This window comes from Notolepis coatsorum (genome assembly GCF_963971535.1).
Source record: "Notolepis coatsorum genome assembly, chromosome: 14".
In the NCBI taxonomy this organism is placed as follows: Eukaryota; Metazoa; Chordata; class Actinopteri; order Aulopiformes; family Paralepididae; genus Notolepis; species Notolepis coatsorum.
Window position 1 is genome coordinate 83792320 of NC_140178.1, and position 27849 is coordinate 83820168.

The 27849-nt window shown below is 43.3% G+C and overlaps 1 protein-coding gene across 2 annotated transcripts; it reads left to right on the plus strand.

Moving 5' to 3' along the window:
• On the plus strand, positions 1-27820 carry aldh3b1 (aldehyde dehydrogenase 3 family, member B1). 2 transcript variants are annotated; one of them, XM_084329582.1, is made up of 11 exons: positions 1-144; positions 1651-1711; positions 6752-7002; positions 11880-11990; positions 13513-13633; positions 16501-16586; positions 19779-19860; positions 21500-21892; positions 23772-23938; positions 24572-24671; positions 26678-27820. In XM_084329582.1, the coding sequence occupies exons 3-11, from the start codon at positions 6841-6843 to the stop codon at positions 26875-26877; spliced, it is 1422 nt and encodes a 473-aa protein (XP_084185708.1). In that variant the 5' UTR covers positions 1-144; positions 1651-1711; positions 6752-6840; the 3' UTR covers positions 26878-27820. The 2 variants fall into 2 exon arrangements, with proteins under 2 accessions (XP_084185708.1, XP_084185707.1); XM_084329581.1 differs by lacking the exons at positions 1-144; positions 1651-1711 and adding an exon at positions 5493-5568.
• Positions 27821-27849: the final 29 nt, after the last annotated feature.

Genomic DNA, 27849 nt, shown 5'->3' on the forward strand with positions numbered 1-27849 from the left:
CGTCCCCTCCCCAGCAGAGCACCCGGGCGTAACATAGTGATTAGGGAAACTACAAAAGCACCCGGGGGGGAAACACTCCCACCCCACCGACTTCCCAAACCAATCCAGTCTTCGGCGCCCGCTGCCAAAGAGGGGAACAAACAGGTGAGTACTTGTTTAAACCTATTACTTAGTAGACCTACCTCAACTCGTATAGCACTACTCAATTAAATAAACCAGCGCAATGTTTGTCTCTGAGAAAATACCTGTCAATAAATGTTTGAATCTTAAAGACCGGAGCGCTTATTGTTTCAGACGTTAACCACTGTTCTCAAGAAGGCGGCTGTAACAATTTGACATATTGATCACAACAATTGTGCAGGTTCCTTTCGTAAGGACCCGTGTTCACGTGGACGTCGTTTAGAAAACGCGTTCGTCGTCACACTTGGACGTCTGTTTTATAGGGTATAATAATATTTAAGGCATCGTTTACATTTTGAGTTGTAGGTTTGAATGTACATATAGTTAGCGTCATTCAATTTGGCGATATTTCCTGTCGCGATGTTTGCAAACTGTTGTCTATAAACAGAATTTCAGTAAAGCCTAACATATTATGTGTATCTGTTATTTTCAATTGTGTACGCTGTAGCCTGAATTGGTCCATAATCGCTGTGGGCATCACGTGCCAGCCCAGACCGCGGTATTATTTATGGATTAACATCGGAGGTTTGCATGCCAACACCCAGTAAACACACGTGATAATTCAACTTCTACCTACTTTTATTTAAGCATTTCCACTTGAAAGAACATTGTACCTTTATTCTACTTAATTTCAAAGCATACTGTACTTTCAACACTTGTCTGAACCCTGCAGTTACTTACTTTGAAGATGAAGGTTTTGCAAACAAAATAAACTATCTGTTTAGAGGGACACTCGGTATTGTCTATCATCTGTATGTCGTGTATGTCATATGTTATGATTAATTGAAAATGTGGGACCCTGATGTAAACAAGACTAAAGTCTTTCTCTGGTCTGCATCCCCTTAACAATTGTATGTATTGAACTGTACTGTACCCATTCTGCAATCTGTTAAAGTTTTCAATCAATTGTGTTACAAAATAAAATAAAAACGAATTCAGACGTAAGTGGCAGTGTTGTATGCAATTATGAATGCATGTCGATCATTATTTATTTCCTCATGAAGACTTATGTAGGTTAAAATCTTAAAGGGGCACTTCACCAAAAAACAATGCTGATTTATTTTTCACATAATTGCATGCACATCCCAAAACCGTATTGTGCACATTCATTAGACAATTATTGAGAGTAAATTAGTTTGAATATGGCCACCAGTGATGTCATTGGGGACATTTAATCCTTGTGGTGTTAATTACAGCACCATGACATTGTATTATAGGGACTGCCACCTTATTTAATTGAGCTGTAATTAATACAACACAGGGATTCAATGTCCCCCATGACATCACTGGTGGCCATATTCAAACTAATTTGCTCTCAATAACTGTCGAACAAAATTGAATGTGTGCAAAACTGAGTTTTTAGATGTATGTGCAAAACAAATGGTTGCATTTTTTCTTTTGGTGAAGTGGCCCTTTAATTTGAAAACTGTTTCCTTATTCCGGTCAAGTATCAGTGATGTGATTTTGTAGTCCTTTCATAGTGACGTCTTCGGTGGACCATTTGGCAGCTGATCCTTCACATCTCCTCCAGGTAAGACTTGTACTGGTAAAACTGGTGACATTTTTATTTGACTGTCTTAAGGTATAGTTACGATACAGTAAATATATTGCTTCAACTTAGTTAGCATAACTGTTTGCCATTGATCTAACAAACTAACTACGTTAGCTGGTCAGTGGCCATGTTTGTGTTTTGTATATACATTTTTAATTGTATTTATTTATCTGTGCAGCTGTGGTGGAAGACAGTGTATGATGGGGGGGGGGGGTGGAGGAGAAATTGGATTCCATGTTTGGAGTCTCCTGGACTAGAGCAGGGGTGGGGGTAGTTTATTGGGTGGAGGGTTATTCTGTGTTGAGGTGCAGGTGTGAGTCTGATGGGGGAATATGATCACCCTCTAGGGGCATATAGACCTAGAATCTAGATAGTTTTAAGACTCACCTGGTTCTGGACTTATTTTCACTATGGTCTTTTACACAAGAGTTTCTCAAGGTAGCAGGTTTATATGGTTCCACTTATTCTTTATTTATAATTTTTTTTGGCATTTTATTGGTTTATTTCGGATGGGCCCAGCAGAGAGGAAAGTTGGAAGGCGATATGAGGGGAAGACATGCAGCAAAGGTCTCCGGGTCCGGGAGTCGAACACGGGACGGCTGCGTTACAGTTGCGTTGTGCGCCACCGGTTCCACTTATTCAATTGCTCTGACATTTGACAGGAGCATAATTAAATGAGATCTGCATTTTTACATTTGCGGAAAAGGGGGGGAGGGGCATGGGTGGAAGATTGCAACTGATTCAAAACTACATCTGTCCAGGAAAGGGTTAATTGCATTTGAAGACCAGGTCTCGAGAGAACACTGCAGAGCTGATAGGATGACATTACGAAAATAGTGCCAAAATAAGACCTAATACACTATTGGAAATTATATACTCATGATTACCTGACTTGTTTGTTTGTAAATGTCATAGTTTGGGAATTATATACTCGTGATTACCTGACTTGTTTGTTTTTAAATGCCATAGTTTTTATGTTAAAGGCGCACTATGCAGTTTTGGAGGAGGGGATTCTGCAAAAGACATTACTGTAATTCTTAGAATTATTCTATCTTATGTTACCCTAAATTAAACCAAAACATTTTAGGCACTGAACTAAACATAAGCCTAAGTATGTTTAACAAAATTGCAGCCCCATACCTTTTGTAAATGACAGCGAGCAGTGTTCAAGGGATCCAATTTTCCTCTGAGGACAGAATAGTTTATTCAGTTATGAAAATATAACCGTAGAGATTATTCACTTTGACTCTCACAAAACTACATAGTGCACCTTTAATGTTTTATTGATGACTAAAATTAAAACAAAAATTGCTGTGATAACAGACAAATGTAAAGGGATGCCAACGTCGGAGCAATTGTGCTCTAGTGATTGGTCGAAGATTGGCGAGGCTCATCTTTTCTTATGGGTACTGTAGAAGTTTCCATGGAAACAATGGGCCATTTCAATGGGCCATTGTGTGAGGAAATGGGCTCAAAGGAATTTCGCCTCGCTCCTTTCTTCTGCCTGCTAATACCACAAACGATAATGGTACCAGCTAGGCTAGCAGGCTAGCGATGGCTCTAGAACGCCACTGTTGGTTGTAGTTGTTAGCCAAACGTTGGCTGCTCAGTGGTTGTGTTTAGCTAGTTTCACTAACCGCTAATCATTAGTAGTGTACATTACATTAGTTGATCACATTAGCGGCTTAATGTTGTTCACTTTAATTTGTAGTCTTACAGTTGGCCAGACTACACTACCAAGCCCAGTCTTGTGTCTTGTGTTTCTAGTGTCTCAGACACCTCGTCTGGTTTGCATACCAAGGTAATTAGAAAGACTGAAAGCTTGGCTATGTTGTGTATTGTAGTGATTTGTGGATAATGTTGTGGCTGTGCCTGATGTAGCCAATTCGGACGCAAGAGGTTCCCCCTTCAAATTAGATTAATTGAAAGACATGAAGCTGATTTTAGATTAGAATGTCAAGCCATCCAATTTTATGTGGACATAACCACAGCAAGTGAAGGACCACAAACTACATTAAAGGAGCACATCACCCAAAAATTACAATTTGTATATCAATTACTCGCCCTGCGATGCCTTGCATTTATGGAAGAAAAAAAATCCCTCCCAAGGTGAATGTAGAATCCAAAAAAACGTAGCTGTACTTGATAAATATGAAGTTACTGGAGATCGGGTTTAATGGCAACTATATGAAACATCAGTTGACAAACTCAAACGCATCTTTCAGTATAATCCAAGTGTCCTTTATCCAGTCATATGCTCAATACAAACTCATTCATTTTCGCTAAAAACTTGCCAATGAAAACATTTCTGGTTAAACAGTCCCACCAGCTTCAGTATACCTGAGCAAGCGCATTGCATTTGTACAATTGTAATCCGGCCTATACAAATGATGATAATCAAGTGCTCATTTACATATATTGTTTTTAGTGGGCAATGCATCAAGGACTGAACACTCCTCGGCATCTAAAATATAAGAACATAGAATGAGTACTTCATTTTTAGATTTAAATATCAAATATTCGTCTATTTGAGTAGAATTTTTAATGGAGGACCCTTTTTTACTTTGTGCATTAACAGAGTAACACGAGATGTTAAATAATAGAGTACATTACTTGCCCACCGTCATTGCTTTTTATCTAACATTTTTATAAAAATAAACTCATTTTGTTCATTTTTGCATATCAGTTAATCAAATAGAAGAGAAAAAACTCGTTGTAAAATACTAAGATCTGCAATGCCCTCAAGTATCGTTATTTAAAATAAGAAATTTATACATTTTGCTGCAATAAAAATGATTGCAGTGAGGTGAACAGACTGACATTACCTTATTCGAAAAATACAGTTGACAAAGGTTTCCGTTGGGAACATAATTTGCAGTTGGAAAAAGGTAATTTATTGCGATATTATAGTAACGTGATAATATTGTATCGTGGGGCTTTTGGTGACTCCCCACCCCTATGCACACTCGAACCCAAGTCTGCGCACACGGCAGAATCGCAGCACAGTAGCGGGAGCAGATTTCACTTCACGTGACGAGAGGGAGAAGACTAAAGACGATGCGACGGGTTACACAGTATTTCGGATTTAAACCCAGTGCTAATGGGGGAACCTGCAAACGATAACCAGGCCAATCTGTAAACTCTGTGTAGATTAGAAGTGTGTGTGTGTGAGAGCGGTTAGGTGGCCGAGCGGAGATTGCGTTCGTCACCAGCCCCGGAGCTGTGAGCTGGATTCGCCTGTTCGAATCCAGCTCACAGCTCCGGGGTTGTCACCAGCTTGGCTGGCCGTCTGCACTAATACAATTGGCTGTATTAGAGGGTGGGAGAAGCTGGCGGGGTGGGTCCGGGTCATTGTAAACAGCGACTCCTACAGTTCGGTCGGGGCGCCTGCTAAGCGCCGATAGGACGTGAGGGGGATAGTGTGGTCCTCCCACACGCTACGCCCTCTCGATGAGAATCCGCGCTGCCAGGTGAAAAGAATTGGCTGGACGTGTGTCGGAGGAAGCACGTGGTAGCCTCCACTCTCCCAGATGATCTGACTGTGGGGGGTAAAGCGCAGCGACCAGGAAGGGACTGGGAATTGGCATACGACTAACATTGGGATGGGAGAAAAATCGGAGGAAAATGGAGGGGGAAAAAGACCAAAAAAAAAAAAAAAAAATAAGTGTGTGTGTGTAGATTAGAAGTGTGTGTAGATTAGAAGTGTTGCCTCCAGATGCTGCTGCCTTCATCATACGCACACCTTCAAGCGCACCACCAGAGTGAGGCTGCCACAATGGGTCCTGCAGCAACCAAAGCTCCACTGGAGAGGAGAGGCACACGGCCGTCCATATCCGGTGCGTTCTGAGCCATGCACTGAGTTCCAAGACATCCTCCCCCACACGCCAGAGTTGCACGGCGGGCCACTTGTATGCCACTGTCTCTCCCCAACATCTGTCCCCCCCCCCATATGAAGTGAACTAACCGGTGCTACCATTTACTCTTATATCCCCTTAACCCTTTCACTGCCACAAGACAGAAAGTTAACCCTTTACTATCACACAACAGATGGGTCGCCGTTGGTTGTGTGGCAGTGAAAGGGTTAACCTGTGTATTGTCGCAGTGAAAGGGGTTAACCGTTTGGTAGTGTGGCAGTGAAGGGGTTAACATCATGAATATATAATATTATACTATTGTTCCCCCCGCTTTATAGTTGTGGAGCAAATCCCAAAGCGCTACATTGTAAAATAACTTAAAAGCTAGTACATTTTATTAAATTTTAATAATCGATTATGTTCTGGTACTGTATCAATGCTGAATTGTCCACATCGCGATGCATCTTAGAATCGAGAAATGTCCACACCCCTAATGTCAACTCTCATCTGTCCAACAAATGGATACTCCTTGTTGAAATTAATTGGAAACCGAAGTAGGACAGACGCAGCGGATCAATGTAGCCGGCTAGCCGCATATCATTAAAGTGAGTGCTATCTTGTAAAATGTCCGGTGTTACCGGTAACGCCAGTGTTATGAGTTTATTAACAGGTAGGTAAATGTCCTTGGTATACTGAAGGCCCCATTATTTTTGGTCAGGAACATGGACCTAGCTGTTTAAGGTATAGGCTAACACTTGTTTGTCTTTTCCATTTGCCAATATTGACCAATATACCTACATTTGAGAAAGAATGTAGTTTCATTCAAAATGCCGATAACTCAAGACTTAAGTCCAATCATCACAAAATGGATGTCGGGAAGAGGGTAAATGACTAGTTTCTGCAGAAGCTCAAATGGGCCCTTTTCGCAGCAGAGTGGCTATTTTGAAATGTCATTGCAGCATAAACACGGGTGTAATTAATAACATTAATTATGGACTGGTTCCATTTACGAGGGCCATGGCCCTGGTATTTTGCATGCAGTCTCACTGGAATGCCAGTGACTCAACTAAATAGAACGGGACCATAATTACTCTGGTGCAATATGAAGTATGTCCTGTCAAAAACCATCATTATCTCCTTGCGTGCTAAATTATGTGTCGGTCAGTTGGACAGGACAGCCACAGCCAGGTGCTCAACAGGTTGCGGACTGCCTTCCGCTCGGGTGTCACAGTACCGGAACCGTCAGTTGGACAGATGGACAGCCACAGCCAGGTGCTCGACAGGTTGCGGACTGCCTTCCGCTCGGGTGTCACAGTACCGGAACCGTTCCGTCGAGCCCAGCTCCAGAAGCTACTGTCACTTGTCAAAGACAATGAGCAGCTGATTATAGACGCTCTGCAGAAGGACCTGGCAAAGGTAGGAACGCACTGATGCTGTTGTCGCTGCTCATTAGGGCTGGGTTAAAAAACAAATCTATTTCCTGATTCTGAAATCGATCTTCATTTGAATGATCGATTCATAAAATCCCAAGATCGATCTTAAAAAAGATGACCAATTTAGTTGTTATGCCAATTCCCTTCCTGGTTGTTGCGTGCACTGTCGGTCTGGGGAGGTGTAGACAAGGGGTCGGTAATTAAGTTTGGCCTCGGGATAGGCACTTTCCATTGGTTCTCCCAGCCCACGTGACCATTTCTAGCATTTCCATTGGCTATAGTGACTCATAGATAATGATTGTGGAAATACAACAAATCTACGAAACTACTTACTGAGACATCACCCAGACGTGACGTATGCAAAAGCCAATGTTCCAATAAAAAGTACATTCATGTAACTGCTTGAGCGTACATTTTTAAAGGAACAACCAAATTCTTTGGGAAATTAGCTTATTTGCCATCTACCCTGGAGTTGGACAAGTAGATGCATACCCTTTTCTTCTCTGTGCATGCATTAGGCTTAGGGAACAGCCGCACCGTTAGCCTAGCTTAGCGTCATTCACTGGAAGTAGGTGTGCCAGAGTTCCCAACAGTCACGAAATACACTCCAAATACAACTCTAAACTTTCCTGTAAACATGTTGTGACTTTACCACATGGAGAAATACCGTTTTTCAAAAAACAACAGGGCTTATGAGGCGATGAAATCACTGCGCCCGTCCAGGCAGCAGTGGTTCGGCAAAAAATTGTTCGGAGTATAATCTGCTTAGAAAAAAATTTTCTATCATTATTATTTTTCCACGTGGTAAATACACGGGTCACAACATGTTTACAGGAACGTTTTGGAGTTGTATTTGGACTGTATTTCGTGACTGTTGGGAACTAGGCTACACTGGCACACCTACTTCCAGTGAATGACGCTAAGCTAGGCTAACAGTGCTGCTGTTCCCTAAGCCTAATGCATGTACAGAGAAGAAAATGGTATGTATCTGCTTTAATGTAAACATTGATATTTTTAACAATGCAACATGTTGGAGGGTTCCTTGAACCATTTACATTTTATAGCATTTATCGTTTTGGGAAATCTGTGGCGATACCCAGCCCTACTGCTGATGGTGAACTGATGCTGTTGTCACTACGGATGGTGATTCAGAGTACAAAACCTGAAGGGATGGCTTGGATTTTTGGGACATAAAAGTGGTACAGTATGAAATAATTGCTAGCAGTGTAATCTATGCAAAGCTATTGGCCGACTTACACGTTGTTCCAAGTGAGCCGGGCAGGATGGGGTCTATACTTTTACCAACAAACTTCCAGTTCTGCGATCTGATTGGCCACTGATGTTTCTGGTCATGTGACATGTGCGCCAATCGCGTGACGCCTGTTTCTGCGCTTATTTCCGCCTCTTAACAGCCTGCAAACTACCTAACGCCTTGGTTAAGGTTAGAGTTTGGAATCAGGGCTGGTGTTCTATCGCCCTGCTCTAAGACAAACTCTAACCTTAACCAACTTCGAAAGAGTGCCTAAGCTTAACCAGTGATAGAAACAGGCGTCACACGATTGGCGCAGATGTCACATGACCAGAAACGTCAGTGGCCAATCGGATCGTGGAAAAATGCAAGTTAGTTGGTAAAAGTATTGATGCGGTCTGGTCACAAACCATCCACAGCAGAATACATGCGCATTGGTATAAATGCATAGTAAATACATTCTTCTCTCAGACTAATGCAATATCTTTAATACACTGACCACCTTCAAGAAACAACATGGTTGCAAGATGAGGTCTGTGAGGAATATAAAAGGGCTGCTGTATTCTGTTGTGAATGGTTAAAGCTTTTGCATGTTGTGGTGCGTCTTACCCGACCCTGTGTGCCATCTGTCTGGAGTGGCCCAGCTCACTTGGAACTTTGATCCAAATCTAGCGGGAGACTTACTCCATCATCAGCCCTGTCCATCAAACCAATACTCATTGAAAAATAATTCGTAATTCAAAACGGACATAGACGGGACAGCCCTAGCGGATCAGTGTGGCCGGGCGCTACCGCTGAATCACAGATTCAATATGCAGTACATGGTTTCAGCACACATCTCGGCAAGGTTAATTGCATCGTACATGAGGTCACTTGAGCAACAACTATGTAACAACTATGCCCTGTAACAGAATCCACACCGCTAGTGACACCGAGCGGTAGGGATGGGTACCTATTTGAACCGATACGGTACCTTTTTTCGGTACTTTAGTCTAAAAGAAATGTATTTACCTACCTCAGTCGTAAAAAAAATATCAACTTCAAATAACTACTATTTTGACCGTTTTCGGCTTGCCATTGCTCCAACTGCTTTGTTGTTGAATCAAGTCAAATCCTAGGTAAGCATATATTGTGCTTGTGAACGCTGACATGAAAAGAAAAAAGGTACAATTTTTTTTTTTTTACTTTTTCGGTATCTCACTTGAATCGGTAGTACCGACGTGTTTCGGTACCTCAAAAGTACAGAATTCGGTACCCATCCCTACCGAGCGGCTCCCGCCTACCGCCGGTCAATGGTCTCGAACTACACACCCTCAAGACTGCATCTTCTGGCCGCCTCAGACCCACGCCTATCCAAGCTCCGGGGGGGGGGGGGGGGGGGGGGGGGGTCATCAAAGAGAAGCAGTCTATTCACGGTCCTCTCTCCACAATGGTTGAAAAAAAGAAAAAAAACGAAACCCGATCAATCTTTCACCGTCTACTAGAAATGCGCTTCAGTCAATATCTGAAATGAAAAACAAAACACTAACCTTCTTACGGTCTTCTATCATGCACTCTTCCTACTATACTATCATGTCTTTACTACTATGCACTCAACACTGCTGCACTCAAGTTTCAACACTGATGAACATTGTTACTCAGCTGAAAGTACAGAACTTGTAAGTCGCTTTGGATAAAAGCGTCAGCTAAATGACAATGTAAATGTAGTGACTGACTGGGTATTCTGTGGCAAAATAAGGTAAATCCATGATAAATCCTTTTCTGTTCATTTTGTGAATCCATTTCTTACAAATTGACTATGGGCACGGTACGCTTTTAAATAAAATGTCACATTACTGAATAGTGAAGCGACCATTAGTTGAGAATCCATTCAGAGAGATGAAACCTATTTATGTGTCAAACATGCAGACCATGAAGTTGCTTGGCCTACATTACTGAAATGTTGCACATGGCTTTCTTGAGATTGGATCACTACAACCATTTAATAGGAGTTTTGGATAGGACGCCATCTGAGCTCTCCGTTGGGTTCAGCGAACATCTTGATTAGAAGTCACGGGAGGAGAGGGCAAAATGGGCGTAGGATGATAGTGTTGTAGATAAAATAGTTTTTCTACAGGCTGACTAAGTCCAAAAAATTCACAAAGTGTTGGGAGGCTTAAAGTAAACCCTGTAAAATCCAAAGCTCTGCTTTAGCTCAATGAACACAGTCCACTAAGATGATGTGGAATGAATTGATGGAGAATGTAGAAATGTTGAACGTTAATGGAAGGCCAACAAACTTAATATCTCATTGGATATATATATATTCCAAGTACCAGAAAGCAGTAAAAGATTCAAGATCAAAATATATTTTGAATCTCAAATATATATATAAGGCCCTTCCTCCAGTTTAAATTATTCTACTTGTGGTGTTCATGTTATTATTCACCCAATGCTCGTGGGTCTGGTGGACTCTAAAATCTAAGCCATAACGATTCATGTAAATATTAAATACTTAACAGATGTTAACTCTCAATTGCAAGCAATCTAGACTGCATAATATGGTTAATATTCAATGAATATGTTTTCACATTAAATGATTCAAGGCCAATGAGTCTTGGGTAAAAAAAGAAATATATATATAAATTTCTTTTTTTGATCCCCTTTTTCTCCCATTTTTCTATATTTTCTCCCATCCCAATTTCGTATCATCCAATTCAACCCTCCCCTGTCACGAACGCTGTTTCTTGCCTCCCACAAGCCGGCTGCAATGTGGACTAAGTCATACATAGCACAAGTCCCCTCCGGTACTTGAGGTAACAGCAGTCGCATCTTTTCACCTGCGCAGCTCGATCTCTCAGTGGCGAGGAGTAACGCGTGGGAGGCTGCCCCCGACACTTCCTGATTCTACTGCGCAGGCGCACCAACCGACCTGTAGGAGTCGCTGTCCACAACGCCCGATCCCCACCCATCAGTTTCCCACCCCCTAATACGGCCAATGTGTATTGGTATGAACGACCAGCTAAACTGAAAGCAATGTGGAGCGCTGGGCTCGAACAGGCAAGCCCAGCGTCTCAAGTCATTCGTGGCGAGCGCCTTGCCCACTACGCCACGTAGCCGCCCGAAATATATATATAATTATGATTAATTTCTCTTTTGGTAAACATTGCGAAACGGTCCCACAGAGTTGAACGCCACAAGGGTTAAAAGGTGGATTAATGTAAACTCTTGTAGTCTTTATCATCCCATCTGATATTTTATATCGTTCCATCGTCCCACTTGATATTTGAAAAGTATTTTGTCTTTTGGGACAGTTTTTTTTTAATCATTATTTACAAGTTGCTCCTTGTCCCACTGGCTCATTCAGTTCTTGTTTCTAAACGCATCCTAGTCCAAACATAGATAAAACCCAGTTTGAGTCTAGTTCAAGGTTTATTCATCGCATTAAAGTACAGTGACCCTTGCTCCTAGTTATTATTGACCAATTTCCAAACCATCCTCTCAGATGTTCTATAAACGACACTCTCATTTGTGAAGTTATGTTTGTGCATAATGAGTAAACTGTTTGTATTGAGAAATTCATTTCAACACCCAGATTCTATTAATCATTCATTGTTCCATTTACCCATCAGCCCAAGTTTGAGACCATGCTGTCGGAGATTGACATGGTGTTAAATGAGGTGTACAACGCCATTTATAACGTGCGGACCTGGATGCAGCCGGAATACGCAAGCACAAACCTGGTAGGCCAAAGTTGTACATTTTCTTTTTTTGATCCACTTTTTCTCTATTTTCTTTCTATTTTTCTCCCATCCCAATTTCGCCTCGCCAAATCTCCCTTCAATTCTCCCCTCCCCTGTCTCGAACGTTGCTAGACTATGCCTCCCACTGGTCGGCTGCCTGTGAGGACCAAGCCTTGCATCACGTGTCTCCTCCGGTACACGAGGAGGCAGCTGTCATCTTTTCATCTGAACAGCGTGAGCTCTCAGTGGCAAGGAGTAACGCGAGGGAGGCTCACGCTGCCCCCGATGCTTCCTGATTCTGCTGTACAGGCGCACCAACCGACCTGTAGGAGTCGCTGTCCACAACGTCCAATCCCCACCCACCGGCTTTCCCACCCTCTAACACTGCCAATGGTGTTAGTATGACTGGCCAAGCCGGTAGCAACGGCGAGAGCTGGGCTCGATACCAGCATATCCTGCGTTAGTGGCGAGAGCCTTGCCCACTGCGCCACTCAGCCGCCCAAAGTTGTACATTTTCTTTAACTACTTTAATCTCCAACCTTGACCTCTCCCGGGTTTCCTTCTAGGCGATTTGCTCAATGCCAGTGAATAACGATGGATTTGTTGCCAAATGTATCGACTCAAATTGACCGCTTGCAACGTGTTTGACATCATGATCCACCTATCAAATAGTTTTTAGGCTCTACTTTCTCAGGCATCGGATCTCAGAAACCACACTGAGCAAGATGGGTTACCCAACAACGAAGGTTCAGAAAGTGGTATTTGATAGGAGCGGCTGGGTGCCGCAGCGGACGTTGCGCTCGTCACCAACGCAAGAGACACCGGGTTCGAATCCGGCTGTCAGCGTTGCCTCCGGCTTGGGCCGGCCGTCATACTAACTCAATTGGCAGAGTTAGCGGGTAGGAAGTCGAAGGGTGGTAATCTGGACGTTGTAAACAGCGACACCTACAGGTCGGTTGGGGCGCCTGCACAGCAGAGACAGGAAAATGGCGGTGGCAGTGTGAGCCTCCTACACGTTACTCCTCGCCAAATGAGAGTCCGCGCTGGCAGGTGAAAAGATGCGACTGGCTGCCTGCACGTGTATCGGAGGGGACATGTGACTGGCTTCTATCCTCCCTACAACTGGCCAGTGGGGGGCACATGCGAGCAACGTTCAAGACAGAGGGGAGAATTGGCACGGCTAAATTGGGATGGGAGAAAAATGGAAAAAATTGATACAAATAAATAAAAGTGGTATTTGATTGTAATGTTACAGTACTTCACTTGTGTTGCTACTGTACGACGCATGCTGTGCTGAGCACCTGGAGGGTGATTACTATAATTAATAATACAATTACTAAACTTAATTTCTTGTGGTAATAATTAGCCACGGCAGCCTTTTGTCTTGTAATTTGTTGGGGACGTCACGTGGCAACAGAAACTGAACGAGGAGGAAGTTGCAGACATTTCGCAAACTGGTCAGTTGACATGATGGTTGGTATTTCCATCGCAGTTAACGTTTCTCTCACCCACTTAATTTCAGGCCACCAAGCTAGACGACTGTTTCGTGAAGCGCGTCCCATTGGGTGTGGTTCTGATCATCGGTGCCTGGAACTACCCCCTCCAACTCGTCCTCATCCCCCTGGTGGCTGCCATTGCTGCTGGTAATCATTCAGCCTCTATTGTGTTAAGATTAGTCCAACTTAAACAAGTCAATGTAAAGGTAAAGTCTGTAGTGCCATCAAGAGACCTTTAGGCAAAATGGCCTGCTTGGTACTGCGTATTGTTTATATATACACAAGTGCAGTACCAAGGGGGCTCTTTTGCCTAGAGGTTGCCGTTTTACGGCATTGCATATACTACCTTTAGCCACAAATGCAATATTTGCATGCGTGTCTGGGTCGATTGTAAACATTTCGATACTGGCTGGTGAGGTGTCATTGCATCTTTTACACGCTGCACCTACAGTAGCATGTCTAGAAGAAGACACAGTTGCCGCTTCTGAAATCCCTCCGTACCTACACAATCAGAAGCTACTAGCTGTACTACCCACACTCTACGCTTTTAGCAGTAGGTTCACCCAGTAGGTAGAGATCGGTGCCTACTGTGCAGTAGGGAAAGTTGTGTTTTTGTCCCACCCCTTGTTATGGAAAATAGAATCACATTCCATGATGTTGGCATCAACGATGGCAATATGCAGCATCTAATTTGATGGGACGTTAAATAATTTTGATTAACAGACAAAAGTAAATGGTTAATTTACCGCATGGGGGTTTAAATTGGCTGTACTGTAGAGTAAGCCTGTGAAGCCACGCCTTTTTATTGTAATTTTTGGGAGTAAAGTATAACTCTACTTCCTGAAGGTAAGCATACTCTATAAGACCCAGAAGCGATTCTAAAGATTACTGAAGGCGAGGTAGTAGGTACCCAAGAAATGCCTTCTCAAACCATCAAAAATGTAAGAATACTGAAAATACCGTACATTCATCTGATTAGCACTACACCGTAGTACTCATTTATATATTTTATACCCAGTTTAATCACCTGCGTATTGTGTATTACTTTGCACTTTACGGTTACATTTACACTTTGGTTGGATGCCAAACTTCTATTTTCCTTGTACTGTACGTGTCCCGTATAATGAATTAAAAATAATAATCTGATCCCTAGAAAAGTTCCTCTACTATGTCTGAACACATGATTTAAACCGTTTTCTTACCTCAATATGGGGTCACCTACAAAGTGTTGGGGGAACCCTAGCTGGTTTACCCAACCTCTATGTTCAACCACATGGTATGAGATTGTGTGAAAATACCATAGACCAGAAAACTAATGCTCTCCAATTGGGCGCGATGTAATGTAAAGATGTGAAACTACTAGGGCTGTCTTAAATGCTTCGAAGCTTTGAACGTTCGATTCGATGGCACAAGCTTCGAACATTAAAAAAAAAATCGAAGTAAAAAAAAAAAACATAAATAATTTTTTTTTTTTTTCAAACGATTTTTTTTACTTCGATTTGTGTAGGTGTGTGTGTGAACTACCCATCCCAGTTAGGACAGCCGAATCCCGTCCAATCTTTCGCCGTCGACTAAAGACTCACTTCTTCAACCATTATCTGAAATGATAAAAAAAAAAAAAAAAAATCTAACCGTGACTAACCTTACTGTCATGCACTTGTCCTAATAAACTAACCTACACTGTAACACGCAACACTTTGATGAACATTGTTACTCAGCTGATAGAGTTGTACCCTTCTTGCTGTCTTGTCGTACAGAACTTGTAAGTCGCTTTGGATAAAAGCGTCAGCTAAATGACTAAATGTAAGTGTGTGTGTGTGTGTGTGTGTGCGCACACCTTGTAGAATTCCACACATAAGAAAGAAAGATACTGGGATGAATAAACAAAATGGGAAATAAAATGTAGAAATGCATGCAATACATAAATAAATATGAATCTCCATATATGAAATATAACATTTAGATAAGGTGCTACTGACATGTTTTGGTGAGTTCTTAGTTTTTTTGTGGAAGTTGCCCTTCTTAAAAATGCATGAACATTCACTGATAATTGGTCTGTAGTGGAGTCTACAAGGTCTACATTGCCGGACCATGTAGAATCCGGACCTTGTAGACTGACATAATTCTGTGCATAGTTTAGTCTACACAGACCATATTTCAAATAATCAAAATCTTACTTCATTCATCTTAAACATTCTTGATTTGGGGGATTGGTAGTTCCCATGAAATCTGAAGTTGTTCAAACGACAACAGCGATCCACCTTGAATTAAATCACACAGCCGAGTGAAACCTTGTTGGATGCGTCAGTCACGAAAGGGGCTACTTAATTAATTAATCTAACCCACTTTATTTATAGAGCACATTTAAAAACAACAACGTTTACGAAAGTGCTGTACAAGTCTCACAACATAAGATAAAAAAAAAAAAAAATAATATTAAAAAAAAAATATAAAAAAAAATATTTTTTTTATTTTATTTTTTCTAAGCTTCGAATTAAAATCGAAGCTCGGCCCCGAAGCTTCGATTGCCCAAAAAAGCTTCGAAGGTCAGCCCTAGAAACTACTTTGTTGGCTTTGTTACTGTATAACACTACCTTGGTCGCACTGATGGTGCAAAGTTGCAATATTCAGTCACGCCAAAATTAGGATTCCTATAAGTTTCCTAATTTAAGTTACCTGCTGCTCACTTAATTTTTGCATGGCCAGTCACCTGCAAATGCAATGACGTGTCATATTGCGTAGCTCAGTTGGAGGAAAAGCCATATGAAAACAGTGGGATTATAAACATTGCACTTTAGAATATTGCATCAACTGAATATTGCAATCATTACGTCGCCCAATTGACGAGCATTTGTCTTCTAGTCTAGGGTATTTTAGAAAGATAAATTAAATAATGGACAAATGAAAATACGGGCATGATCCAAAGTGAAATATAATGGACAAATTACTATGTGCCATTGACTCTTATTCATCTTTTCATGGATGTCATTGCCAACGTGACTGCCATCACACAGGAAACTGTGCCATCATCAAGCCATCTGAGGTCAGCCCTGCCACGGAGCTTCTACTGGCAGAGCTCGTTCCCAAGTACTTGTCTCAGGTAAGGCCAGGCGTCATTGCACTATCAGCTCTTCACACTAGTCAAGCCAGTCCTGTTAGAGCTGTGAAGGGGAACGATTGGAGCTGCTGCAGCATTTATTTTGTTCCCTTACCGTACAGATAGTGAAGCCATTCGAACAACCATGGTACCCGCCACAAAATAAATCTTTCAAAAAAGCCTAGACCCACATACCTCTTAAGTATAGCTCAGAATTATGGCTTTTCTACAGTCTGGAAGGGCATTTTTCACCCCTCCGTTTACAACGCAAACATTTACATTTGAACTGACCTGACGGCAGGCTGCAGGGATCTCTCCATGGTCCTGATAATATCTGTATACATGTGGACAAGGTGTCTAAATGACCTAGTGCAGAACTGGTACCTCTGAGGTAGATGAGGTGTCTCTCTGACTCTAAATGATCTAGTGCAGAACTGGTGCCTCTGAGGTAGATGAGGTGTCTGAGACTCTAAATGACCTAGTGCAGAACTGGTACCTCTTGAGGTAGATGAGGTGTCTGAGACTCTAAATGACCTAGTGCAGAACTGGTACCTCTTGAGGTAGATGAGGTGTCTGAGACTCTAAATGACCTAGTGCAGAACTGGTACCTCTGAGGTAGATGAGGTGTCTGAGACTCTAAATGACCTAGTGCAGAACTGGTGCCTCCGAGGTAGATGAGGTGCCTCTGAGACTCTAAATGACCTAGTGCAGAACTGGTGCCTCCGAGGTAGATGAGGTGTCTGACTCTAAATGACCTAGTGCAGAGCTGGTGCCTCCGAGGTAGATGAGGTGTCTGTGACTCTAAATGACCTAGTGCAGAACTGGTGCCTCCGAGGTAGATGAGGTGTCTGACTCTAAATGACCTAGTGCAGAACTGGTACCTCTGAGGTAGATGAGGTGTCTGAGACTCTAAATGACCTAGTGCAGAACTGGTGCCTCCGAGGTAGATGAGGTGCCTCTGTGACTCTAAATGACCTAGTGCAGAGCTGGTGCCTCCGAGGTAGATGAGGTGTCTGAGACTCTAAATGACCTAGTGCAGAACTGGTGCCTCCGAGGTAGATGAGGTGACTCTAAATGACCTAGTGCAGAGCTGGTGCCTCCGAGGTAGATGAGGTGTCTGAGACTCTAAATGACCTAGTGCAGAGCTGGTGCCTCCGAGGTAGATGAGGTGACTCTAAATGACCTAGTGCAGAACTGGTACCTCCGAGGTAGATGAGGTGCCTTCACTACATTGTGGAACAGTGGGTTTCTCTCATTCACTTTTAAATCGGCTGGTGTGAATAAATGTAACCATCCTCTGTACTGGTCTGAAATGTTTCTCTTTCAAAAACTAGTAAAAGTCCTCTCGTTGGAGTTGTCCAAAAGTAGCTGTGGCCTTGTCTTCACCGTTTCCACAACTCACTTTTAACGTTTTTTTTAACTTTCACTTTCGTTCTGGGTGCACTGCCTCCGATCAGAATGTTAACTGCGCAACTGATGGATATTTGGCATGAAGTAGGGTTGTGGTGTAGAATTTCCCATGACTAATAAGCTCATAACAACACTGGTGTTACTGGTGACACAAGGTAGAGCGCTTACTTTGACCTTTAATTGGGGATGCTCGATATTGGCTTTTATACCGATATTGTCCAACTCTTAATTTCCGATACCGATATATGCAGGGTCCCCCCCAAAAAACTGAATAATTTCAGGTAATTAACATTACATATGTCTTGTTGTGGAATTAACATAACATTGTGCATACTTTTGACAAAGGTTATAGAAATGTAAAAAAAAACTTTTTTGAATACCGATATTTTCCGATATCACATTTTCGGCCGATAATATCGGACATCCCTACCTTTTATGCAGCTACATTGATCCGCTGTGTCAGTCTACGTCTGTTTTTAATTATTTTTCAATGACTAGCCATTTGTTGGACAGACGGTTGACGTTAGGTTGGAATTTAAAGCAAACCAACCGACAGTAATGACTTCCATCAATTTCAGTTCTGAAAGATATGGCTTGTTTTCGTTGATTATGGCATAAGTACTATATAACTACAGTGCTATAACATCTCTTAATTCTGGCAAAGTGGTGTTTAGTATTTTAGACTATATATTAGACACATTTCACATGAATTATACTGTGGTAGGTGTAAAGATGGTTGACGGCTCAGGCTTATCTACGATGGGTCCGCTCTGGAGAGAGAATATGGGTTACAGGGGGCTGCTATGGTGACTAGATGGTAACCAGGGGCGAAGTCGCAACAATCGCCGTGGAAGGATTGAGACGAGGAGCCTAGTGCAGAGCGAGCCAAGGTCGGCATTCCTTAAGGGATGCCATGCTCATTAGGGAGAAGCCGGTAGAGTTCGAGTGAGTGTCAGATCTGAGCAGCGAGACGGAGCACAAGATGGTTGCCGTCAGCCAAAACAAATTCCTGGATGACTCCAAGGTCGAACTGAGAGCTGCTGGAGTCAAAGGCCCTCTTGGAGATAAGAGTGGCATGCGGCCCCCCCCACCCCCAGCCCCCCCCCCCCTCCTACGTGTATGGCCCAGCGCCTCACGTTGGTGATGGCAGCTAACTCGTATGCGTGCTGGAGGGGGGAGCCAAGGCCGTCTCGTCAACCCCCCCCCCGGGTGCTCCGCGCCAAACATGGCAGCGGTAATACGCATACTGTACGTCTGTCTCAAAGAGTCCTGCATGTATAACAAATGCGCATGTTGGTGAATTTATGACTGTGTGCCATTATTACTATCAATGTAATAATTGTGGAATATTAATGAGCTGTGTGTGCATGAACCAAGCATCCTTTGTGAAGCACTTTGGTTGACGAGCGTCATGTTTAAATGTGCTATATAAATAAATTTGATTGATAGTGTCCCTCAGTCGGAAATCATGTCTTGGTCATTACAATACACACCAATAGCTTTGTCCAATTCTTGAATAAAAATCTGTAGTGCGGGTCCTTGGCTGACTGTCAATATCAACTTATTTGCCCAATTTTATACAAATCTGGTTTTGGACAGACCTTGACAGCACGATACTCTTGACCCAGCCCTAGTATCGGCCTGATCTGATACCACCATGGATGGTTGAGCTTAGTCACCTCTTTATCTTGTGTTGGATCAGTCATGTCGATGCATGTTGTCAAACTGGATCTTAGAGTCAGAAGTGGCAACTCATTGAACCTTTTTGTTCATCTTCTGTTGCAGGACTGCTTTGTAGTTGTTCGTGGAGGACGAGAGGAGACCAAGAAACTCCTGGAGAATAGGTTCGACCACATCTTCTACACAGGTACAGTCACCTAGACAAAGTCTCGAGATGCGATTGCTGCGCAAAATATTTCAAATGCATTTGACTCTTTGATTTTATTAAAGTTGCATGCCTGTATTAATTGGCATAGGAAGTACAGCTGTGAATTTTAATCAACTTGCTTTTCTCCTAGCCACATGTCCCCTTTATGTACTGTACTTTTATGTACCTTATTTGACCATTTACCCTTCATGTACTGTACTTTTATGTACCTTATTTGACCATTTTGAGTACTGAAAATATTGTCAACGCGGGTAAAAAATGTCCACCTTATTTCTACATCAGTTGACAATGCAAGTAAAGAGTAGTCTTTGAATGCTTCGGGGGGGGGGGGGGGGGTACCGCTGCCCCCATTTGTAAAAGCTTTGGGTGTAGGGAAGACGGACTGCCACATCACCTAACTGCCCCCCCCTCTCATAGGCGGCGGGTGAGCTGGACATTAGGGTAGGCTATAGATCGGATGAAACTCGCGCGTAGCGCGCAACATTTTTCTTTTTTGCTTGCACGCAAACGGTGCTGTCCAGGTTCTGATGTCACACCCACATCTAGGCTACTACAGCGAGCCCCACTCATTTCATATAGTGCAAATTAATTGTTCAAATGAAGGCATCCAATATGATTAACCATTGTCTTACCTTAATGCAGCAAAAGTTTCGGATGCGCCTCATTGGGAAAGGCCGTTCACAAGTTGCGGTGCCGACGGCAATGAAGGAAACGTTTTCCATAATTTGGATCTCATCATGCTTTGAAAACAATGTACATAGTAGCTCTAAAAAGTTTCCACGGTTTGATTAACTCTGACTCAGTCTCATCATGCCCTCGTAGAGCAAGCCCTTGGCCTCAGGTGATCCAGTGTTATGCCCAGGCGGCATGTAACTTGGAATGGAGTTCCAGGTCTTGGCAGCTCTCACGGAGAGGGCTGATTTGCTAAATGTACTTGTCCTTAATGGAAATTAGTGTTGGGATGCGAATAGACGCCACCCGGTACAACAGTTCTGAACCCGAACGCGGAACTGCAAGTTTGTTGGTAAAAGACTACACGCGAACCTGGAGGTGAACAATCGGAAAGTGGGGGTGGGGCTAGACCTTGGAGGGTTTTGAAGACCAGACTGGCATTGGTTAGTTTGGTGATGCGGCGTGATTGGTTACTGCCCGCAGTCTGGAATGTTAAACGGCCACCACACCTACTGCCATTGACACCTTGGTTGGCCGACCCTTTGCGTATTGTCACCAACGGGCTGCAGCAGCCCACACGCACACAATATCGTAGCCTAGGCTGCCTATAATAATGCGCAGACTGGGTCGGCATAGCCTCCCCTGGCCTTATATACGCGCCGCCTATGCCCCCTCTTCTTCTCTCTTCCCCGTTAAATATTCCATCCCACTTATTTTTTTTCTAATTAGAGTATATACTCGACCACATCGTGCATAATTGTACAGCCCTGGCCTATTTTATTCTATAATTATGTTATATTGTACTTCTATTTAATTGTTAATATTTTATTTAATTCTACCTATTTTATTTTACCTTAATTGTCTGTCCATTAATGTCACGCCAAACGACTAATCAAATTCCTTGTATGTGTAAACTACTTGGCAATAAAGACCTTTCTGATTCTAGGGTCCCAGTTAGTGGCGCGCTCCATCCTACAAGCGGCCGCAGTGCACCTGACCCCGGTGACCCTCGAGCTGGGCGGCAAGTGTCCGTGCTTCATCTTCGGCGGGGTGGATATCCCTGCCGCCGCGCGCCGTCTGGTCTGGTCCAAGTTCTTCAACGTGGGCCAGAGCTGCGTGGCGCCCGACTACGTGTTGTGCTCGTTGGAAACCCGTGACGCTCTGATGCCAGAGATGCGCAAGGCCCTGGAGGAGTTCTACACCACGGAGCCACGGGCGTCTCCGGACCTGGGCCGCATCGTGTCCGACAGACACTGGACCCGCCTCACGGAGCTGCTGGGGAAGTCCAAGGGCAAAGTGGTGCTGGGAGGGGAGAGCCACAAGGAGGAGAAGTACATGGGTAGGTTAGGAGGAGGAGGGTGGTGATTGCTTGATATTGTGATCACAATTACTAATTACGATTTTAAGGGAGGTTTTCCAGGATCTTTGTGATTCCCGGGTTAGATTCCTGCAGTGTTCACGGGTGGGAAGCCAGTGGGGTATGAGACCTGGTCATTGCAATAGCGACTCCTTCCTAGTGTACGGTACTCCCTGTTCAGCAGGGAGGGCATCTGGGGGAGATGGCATGAACCTCTAGTCTCCACCCTCCCCAGGCCGACGGTAGAGCAGTGCAACAACCATGAGGGAATACACTTTGTATGCCACTCACGGCTTTTCTCGGGTTTACCCCCCCCCCCCCCCCCCCCGACCGTTGAATGCCACGTCACGAGTATTCTGTTTTTTAAAATTTTTAATTTATTAGCGTTCTGAAATCACATTGCATCAAGTGAGCCTACCGTTGGAGATCCAGGCCCCGCCGGCACTCGGATGTGAAAAAAAGCGCCCCTATCGTCTCCCAGATGGTAAATCACCCTTTTGGATTGGACTCAATGAAAGTGAATGGGAGAACGGATTTCTGACTCCACATTTGACTTCTCACTGATGTAACCGGGGTCTACCAGAGTTCATTCTGGAGCCTGGGTGCCACGGCGAATATGTGTTCTACTGTACACACGGTGGATCAATACAATTATCGATTTTTTCGAAAGGCGATCGGAAATTGGAATAAACCATTTGGATACCATCTGACCTCAGGTAAGGAATCTATGTTATCAGTCTTAGGATAATCAGAATCGTTTTCACGAATATATAAGCGTTTCTCCTATATGTGATATAGCTGTTTTGACTGTAAAAGCCATCAGGAAATAAGAGCAGCGATTATCAGCGCGCGGCACGAGCGTGCGTGCGCACACATATACTATCGATCATCTAGCGTTTATTTGAAAACGATTCATAAATAGGCCGACTAATGACAACGTTCTGGAATATTCCAGTAAAAGACGATTATCATAGAATGTGTTTTTTCCACAAACTAGTGATTTTCAAAATGCTATCAAACTGAAATGAAGCGATAAAAATACAATCTGCTTTGACAATGTTGACTGGAAAATGAGTCTTTGATAAGCGACTGGCAGATTAGACACATAGCCACAATTTAAAACATAGATTAGGCGATATTAACGTTAACATTGGAGCGGATTGTGGCATTCAAGGGGGTAAAAAGGAAAACACGGCTGGCAATCAAAGTGTTAATGACAATTGGGCATTTTCACCGTCATGTGAACTGATTTTACCTCTTGAGGCGAACATTGCCACAAACTATTCACACAGTGCACTCAGCAGGGATGCCTGTCATTCCTCCAACCATGTGAATGCCTCTGATTCCCTAGTGTACTTGGTGGTTACAATACTATTAGCCGAGTAGTGCATTGTGAAACTAGAAAAGCTTGATTTAGTGAGTAGAAAATAAAATGCTGTGCTTTTGCAATTGTCATATCGCCAGCCAAAATCTTAATCTCGATTAACAATACAATTAATTGTGCAGCCCTAGACAGAAGTGCTTTCGGTTGTATTTTTTATGACTGTGTTTTGACCCATGGTTGTTTTTCAAGACAAAAGGATAGTGTTGTCAGAGTGACGTATAGAGTGTATTACCTACCCCTCAGTATACATATATTTCATATACGCATATATATACAGCTCTTTAATGGCTCAGATTGAACATTTAATGCGAGAAGTCACAGGCTTTCACTCATGCATTCACCACATTATTTAATTGCAAATCGCAGTCTTTTTTCAGTTATATCATTGCACAGGCTAACATTGCGATTAGATTACTCGTGCAGCACTCAAATATAATAATTATCTTACCGACTCTCACCTCAAACTTGTCTATCCAGCCCCGACGGTGGTGTTCGACGTGGACGAAGACGACGCCCTGATGCAGGAGGAGATATTTGGGCCCATTCTACCCATGCTGACGGTGGAATCTTTGGAGGAAGGCATCGACTTCATGAACCGCAGGGAGAAACCGCTGGCCCTCTATGTCTTCTCAGACGATTCCTCCGTAAGAACCCTCCGTCCACTCCGGTGTCTCAGTTTCATAGCTGGCGGAAGGGGTCCAGTGAGGTTGGGTTCTTGTTGGTTAGAGCCTGTTTTCGGTTAGAGCACTCTCGTAGAAGGTCCGCTGTGTTGTCCTGCCACTTCGATTTTTTTGTGAAGTATCTGCAAACCACACTACGCTCAAGATGTACAGCGCTTGACTGGTGGATCAAATGGTACCAATAGCAAATTATTTCAGCTTGCTAGACAGGGATACCTTACAGCTGTATTTGGAGGGGGGTCTAGTTCACTGGGTAACCACCGAGCAGCTCTGGCAGCCAGAGTTCAGACCAGTCATTTTCAAATCAAATCAATTGTGATTTCCTTGCTGATGACAGAACGTCGATACAATCTTTTCATAACCAACGGTTTTTCAATATTTTGGAATTTGAAAGTGTTGTGATCCCAATCCTGCAAGTGTTGGAGATTGGTCCTGTGAAAACACCTGAATTGAATGTGAAATGGATTTTAAAATTGGCAAAAACGTATTTATGTTTTGGATTGTTCAACACTTTGAGTCAAAGGGGTAATGTGTGGTTGCACGTTACGTTTCCTTGCGTTGTTGTTTTTAAGACTCTTGATTGTTTTTATTTTTAAGGTGGTAACCCAAGTACTAGAAAAGACCAACAGCGGAGGTTTCTGCTCCAATGACGGCATTGTCCACATGACCCTCACCAGCCTCCCCTTCGGAGGAGTAGGTGAGTCTGACCTTAAGTTTGAGTTGCATGTTATCCATCTTTTGTGACTGAATTGACTTCCGTGAATCTGTGGAATATTTGAATTTATTATTTATTTTGCAAAGAAACCAGTCATTTTAATTAATTATGCTCATCTTATCGCATTTAAAGGAATACACCAACATTTATAGGAAATGCGCTTACAGTCTTCTCCGGAGTCGGACAAGAACATGGATACCAAATTTCCTCTGTGCGTAGAAAAGCTATCCAGCTGCAAGCTAGCCTAGCTTAGCACAAATCGGACCAGCTATCCTAGCTGTTGGCCAAAAACGCCTCTCCTGGAGTTTTAAGATGGGCTAGTGGCCCGTATCCGCTTCCATTAATTTGTACATAGCTTTCTACTGAACGCACAGAGGACATTTGGCATCTTTAGGGCTGCAATGATTAGTCGACATAATCGACAACGTCGATCATAAAAACTCGTCGACGCAGACTTTTTGCGTCGTTAATTATTTTTTTAAATTTTGCACTACCTATCTTTGAAAGTGGCTTCTCAGCTCTGATCCAGCTGAAGACAAAGCAGAAGAACAGATTGGAGTTGCTTTGTCTACCATCACCCCAGACTTTGAGACTCTTGTCAGGAGCAAACAACATCCCCAGTTATCCCATTAGTTCCCTGGGATGTTAAGCTAAGAAGTCTGCTAAGAAGGATAATTATTTATTATTATTATTTTATATCATTGTGTTTTTAGCCCTAGTTGCACTTTTGTTGCAACCCCAGTTATCCCATTAGTTCCCCCAAACTTACTGTCGGTCTGTTATGTTAAGCTAAGAAGTCTGCTAAGAGCCCGGAAAAGGAGCAGCGCCCACAGGAAGCAGAGATGGAGGGTGTGACAGAAATAATCGTTAGATTAGTCGACTAATTGACAGATTAGTCGACTACCAAAATAATCGTTAGTTGCAGCCCTAGGCATCTTGGTCTTCTCCGGAGTCGGACAAGAAGATAAGTGCATTTCCCATAATGGTAGCGTGTTTTAAGTGTCAAATCTCTCAAATGGAGACTGTTTTTAGCCTGGCATCGGCCCAACATCTAATGCCTGTATTGGCATCTGTGTCTCTACTTTCCATTGTACCCTTCTTTCTAAGATCAGTTGGAAAGAAAGGTACTCACACCCCCACCACCCTAGCTCCTCTTGATTTGTATGCACCACCCTAGCTCCTCTAGCTTTTCATGCACCACCCTAGCTTTTTATGCACCACCCTAGCTCCTCTAGCTTTTTATGCACCACCCTAGCTCCTCTAGCTTTTCATGCACCACCCTAGCTCCTCTAGCTTTTCATGCACCACCCTAGCTCCTCTAGCTTTTCATGCACCACCCTAGCTCCTCTAGCTTTTCATGCACCACCCTAGCTCCTCTAGCTTTTCATGCACCACCCTAGCTTTCTAGCTTTTCATGCACCACCCTAGCTCCTCTAGCTTTTCATGCACCACCCTAGCTACTCTAGCTTTTCATGCACCACCCTAACTAACCAGATTAGACTAAGGGTCTATCCCCTGACCAGGTGAGATCAGGGTAGGCTGAAAGAAGATTTAAACTTCGACAGACCAGGCCTGCGCCCCTGACAATGGCGGGTAATTTATTCCACAGGTATGGAGCGCGGTAGGCAAAGGCTCTGTGGCCAGCGGATTTCTTTTTTACCCTAGGAAAGGATGGGAGCCCCGCCAATGGAGGCCTTGCATGGAATGTTTGTGTAGTTCTTCCTCCCAACATGGCTGCCTGTAACTACTTTTTTTTAAAGACCAGTCCTAATTCTGTCCAGTGGTAGAGTAGATGATACACTGGAAAAGCATGATACTACTGTTCCACTGACTTGGTTACAGTAATAAGACACCAAATGATTAAATTGTCTTTTTATTTCTCATATGGCAACCTTGTATCTTCCAACATGGGAGGACAAACGGGCATTCTAAACATTCTTACTCGCGTCATGGCCCCGCCCTCCTCCTCCCTTCCTCCCTCCCTCCAGGGGCCAGTGGATTTGGCAGTTACCACGGGCGCTGGGGCTTCGAGACGCTGAGCCACCGGCGTGCCTGCATGCTGCGCGGCTGGGCCCTGGAGAAGATCAACGTGCTGCGCTACCCACCGTACCGGGAGGACAACCTGGCCTGGCTCCGCTGGAGCACCACAGCCAAGCGGAAAGCCTGGAGCAGCTGCTCCCTCATGTGACGGCAGCGACGGAGATGGTGGCCCTCCTGTGTCTTGTATGGGAGGAGTTTGCAGTACGTGTGGGTGTGTGTAATGGATCATGTTGGGGTGAACAAATCTTTTTTTAATGTCAAGATTTTGTGTGGATCATGTTATGGTGAACACCGGGGGTCACTGTGTTCACATCGCCATTATGGACTCCTTGATCGTTTCCCCTAACCTTCTGCTACACTGCTACCTTCCATAGCTTGCTAGCTGATTGTTTACCCCTCTTAGAATCCGTTTTTTTTAAACTAGTGTTTTATACTGAACTATATTTGTATGTGTCACTATTTTCATTGTGACTCTCGCTGACGTGTCACTTTTCGAGAAGGCGGTCTATGCTGCGTGCTTCTCTCCCCACTGGGCTATGCGTAGTGGCGGGATTGGTGGTGGTTCACACCGTCTCTGCATAACTCCTACTCCACTCATGCCAACTCGATGGAGCTCGATGGTGCCTCTGGTGGGATCGGCTTCCACAATATGCAAGTCTTAATTTCACATTCCTCATTGTTCCATATCCGTAAATAACGATAATTCATAATGGCAATCACTATTTGATAGATCTGTACAAATGAGGGGAGATTAGTAAGGATGTTTTTTATTATCTTTTTAAACGGGCCCAAATGAGAGAGCTGTCACCTTATTCCTTCTGCACATAGAGCCCTTCTGTGGTACACATGGGGTTAATAACGGCATTATATAAGGTTAAATGCGGTTTGTAATATTTTCTTAGGAGTGTTTTTGTTTTTCTCTTGAGTTGTTAAATCATTGCAGATAATTTTGTTTTTTTTGTATTCATTGTGGTGAAGACTAATTAAAAATATAATTGTCTGTTTTTAATGTGTTAAATTCCAATAAAGCATTGTATTTAAATGTACATTTGAAATTGTTAAATTCCAATAAAGCATTGTATTTAAATATGTTTGAAATTGTAATGGATTTTCTGTTTAT

Coding starts and splice junctions, on each gene's coding strand:
- aldh3b1 (XM_084329581.1), top strand. CDS start 5,508: ATGGGTCCTGCAGCAACCAAAGCTCCACTGGAGAGGAGAGGCACACGG. Junction 11,991..13,512: donor AATACGCAAGCACAAACCTG/GTAGGCCAAAGT, acceptor ACTTAATTTCAG/GCCACCAAGCTAGACGACTG. Junction 16,587..19,778: donor TTCCCAAGTACTTGTCTCAG/GTAAGGCCAGGC, acceptor CTTCTGTTGCAG/GACTGCTTTGTAGTTGTTCG.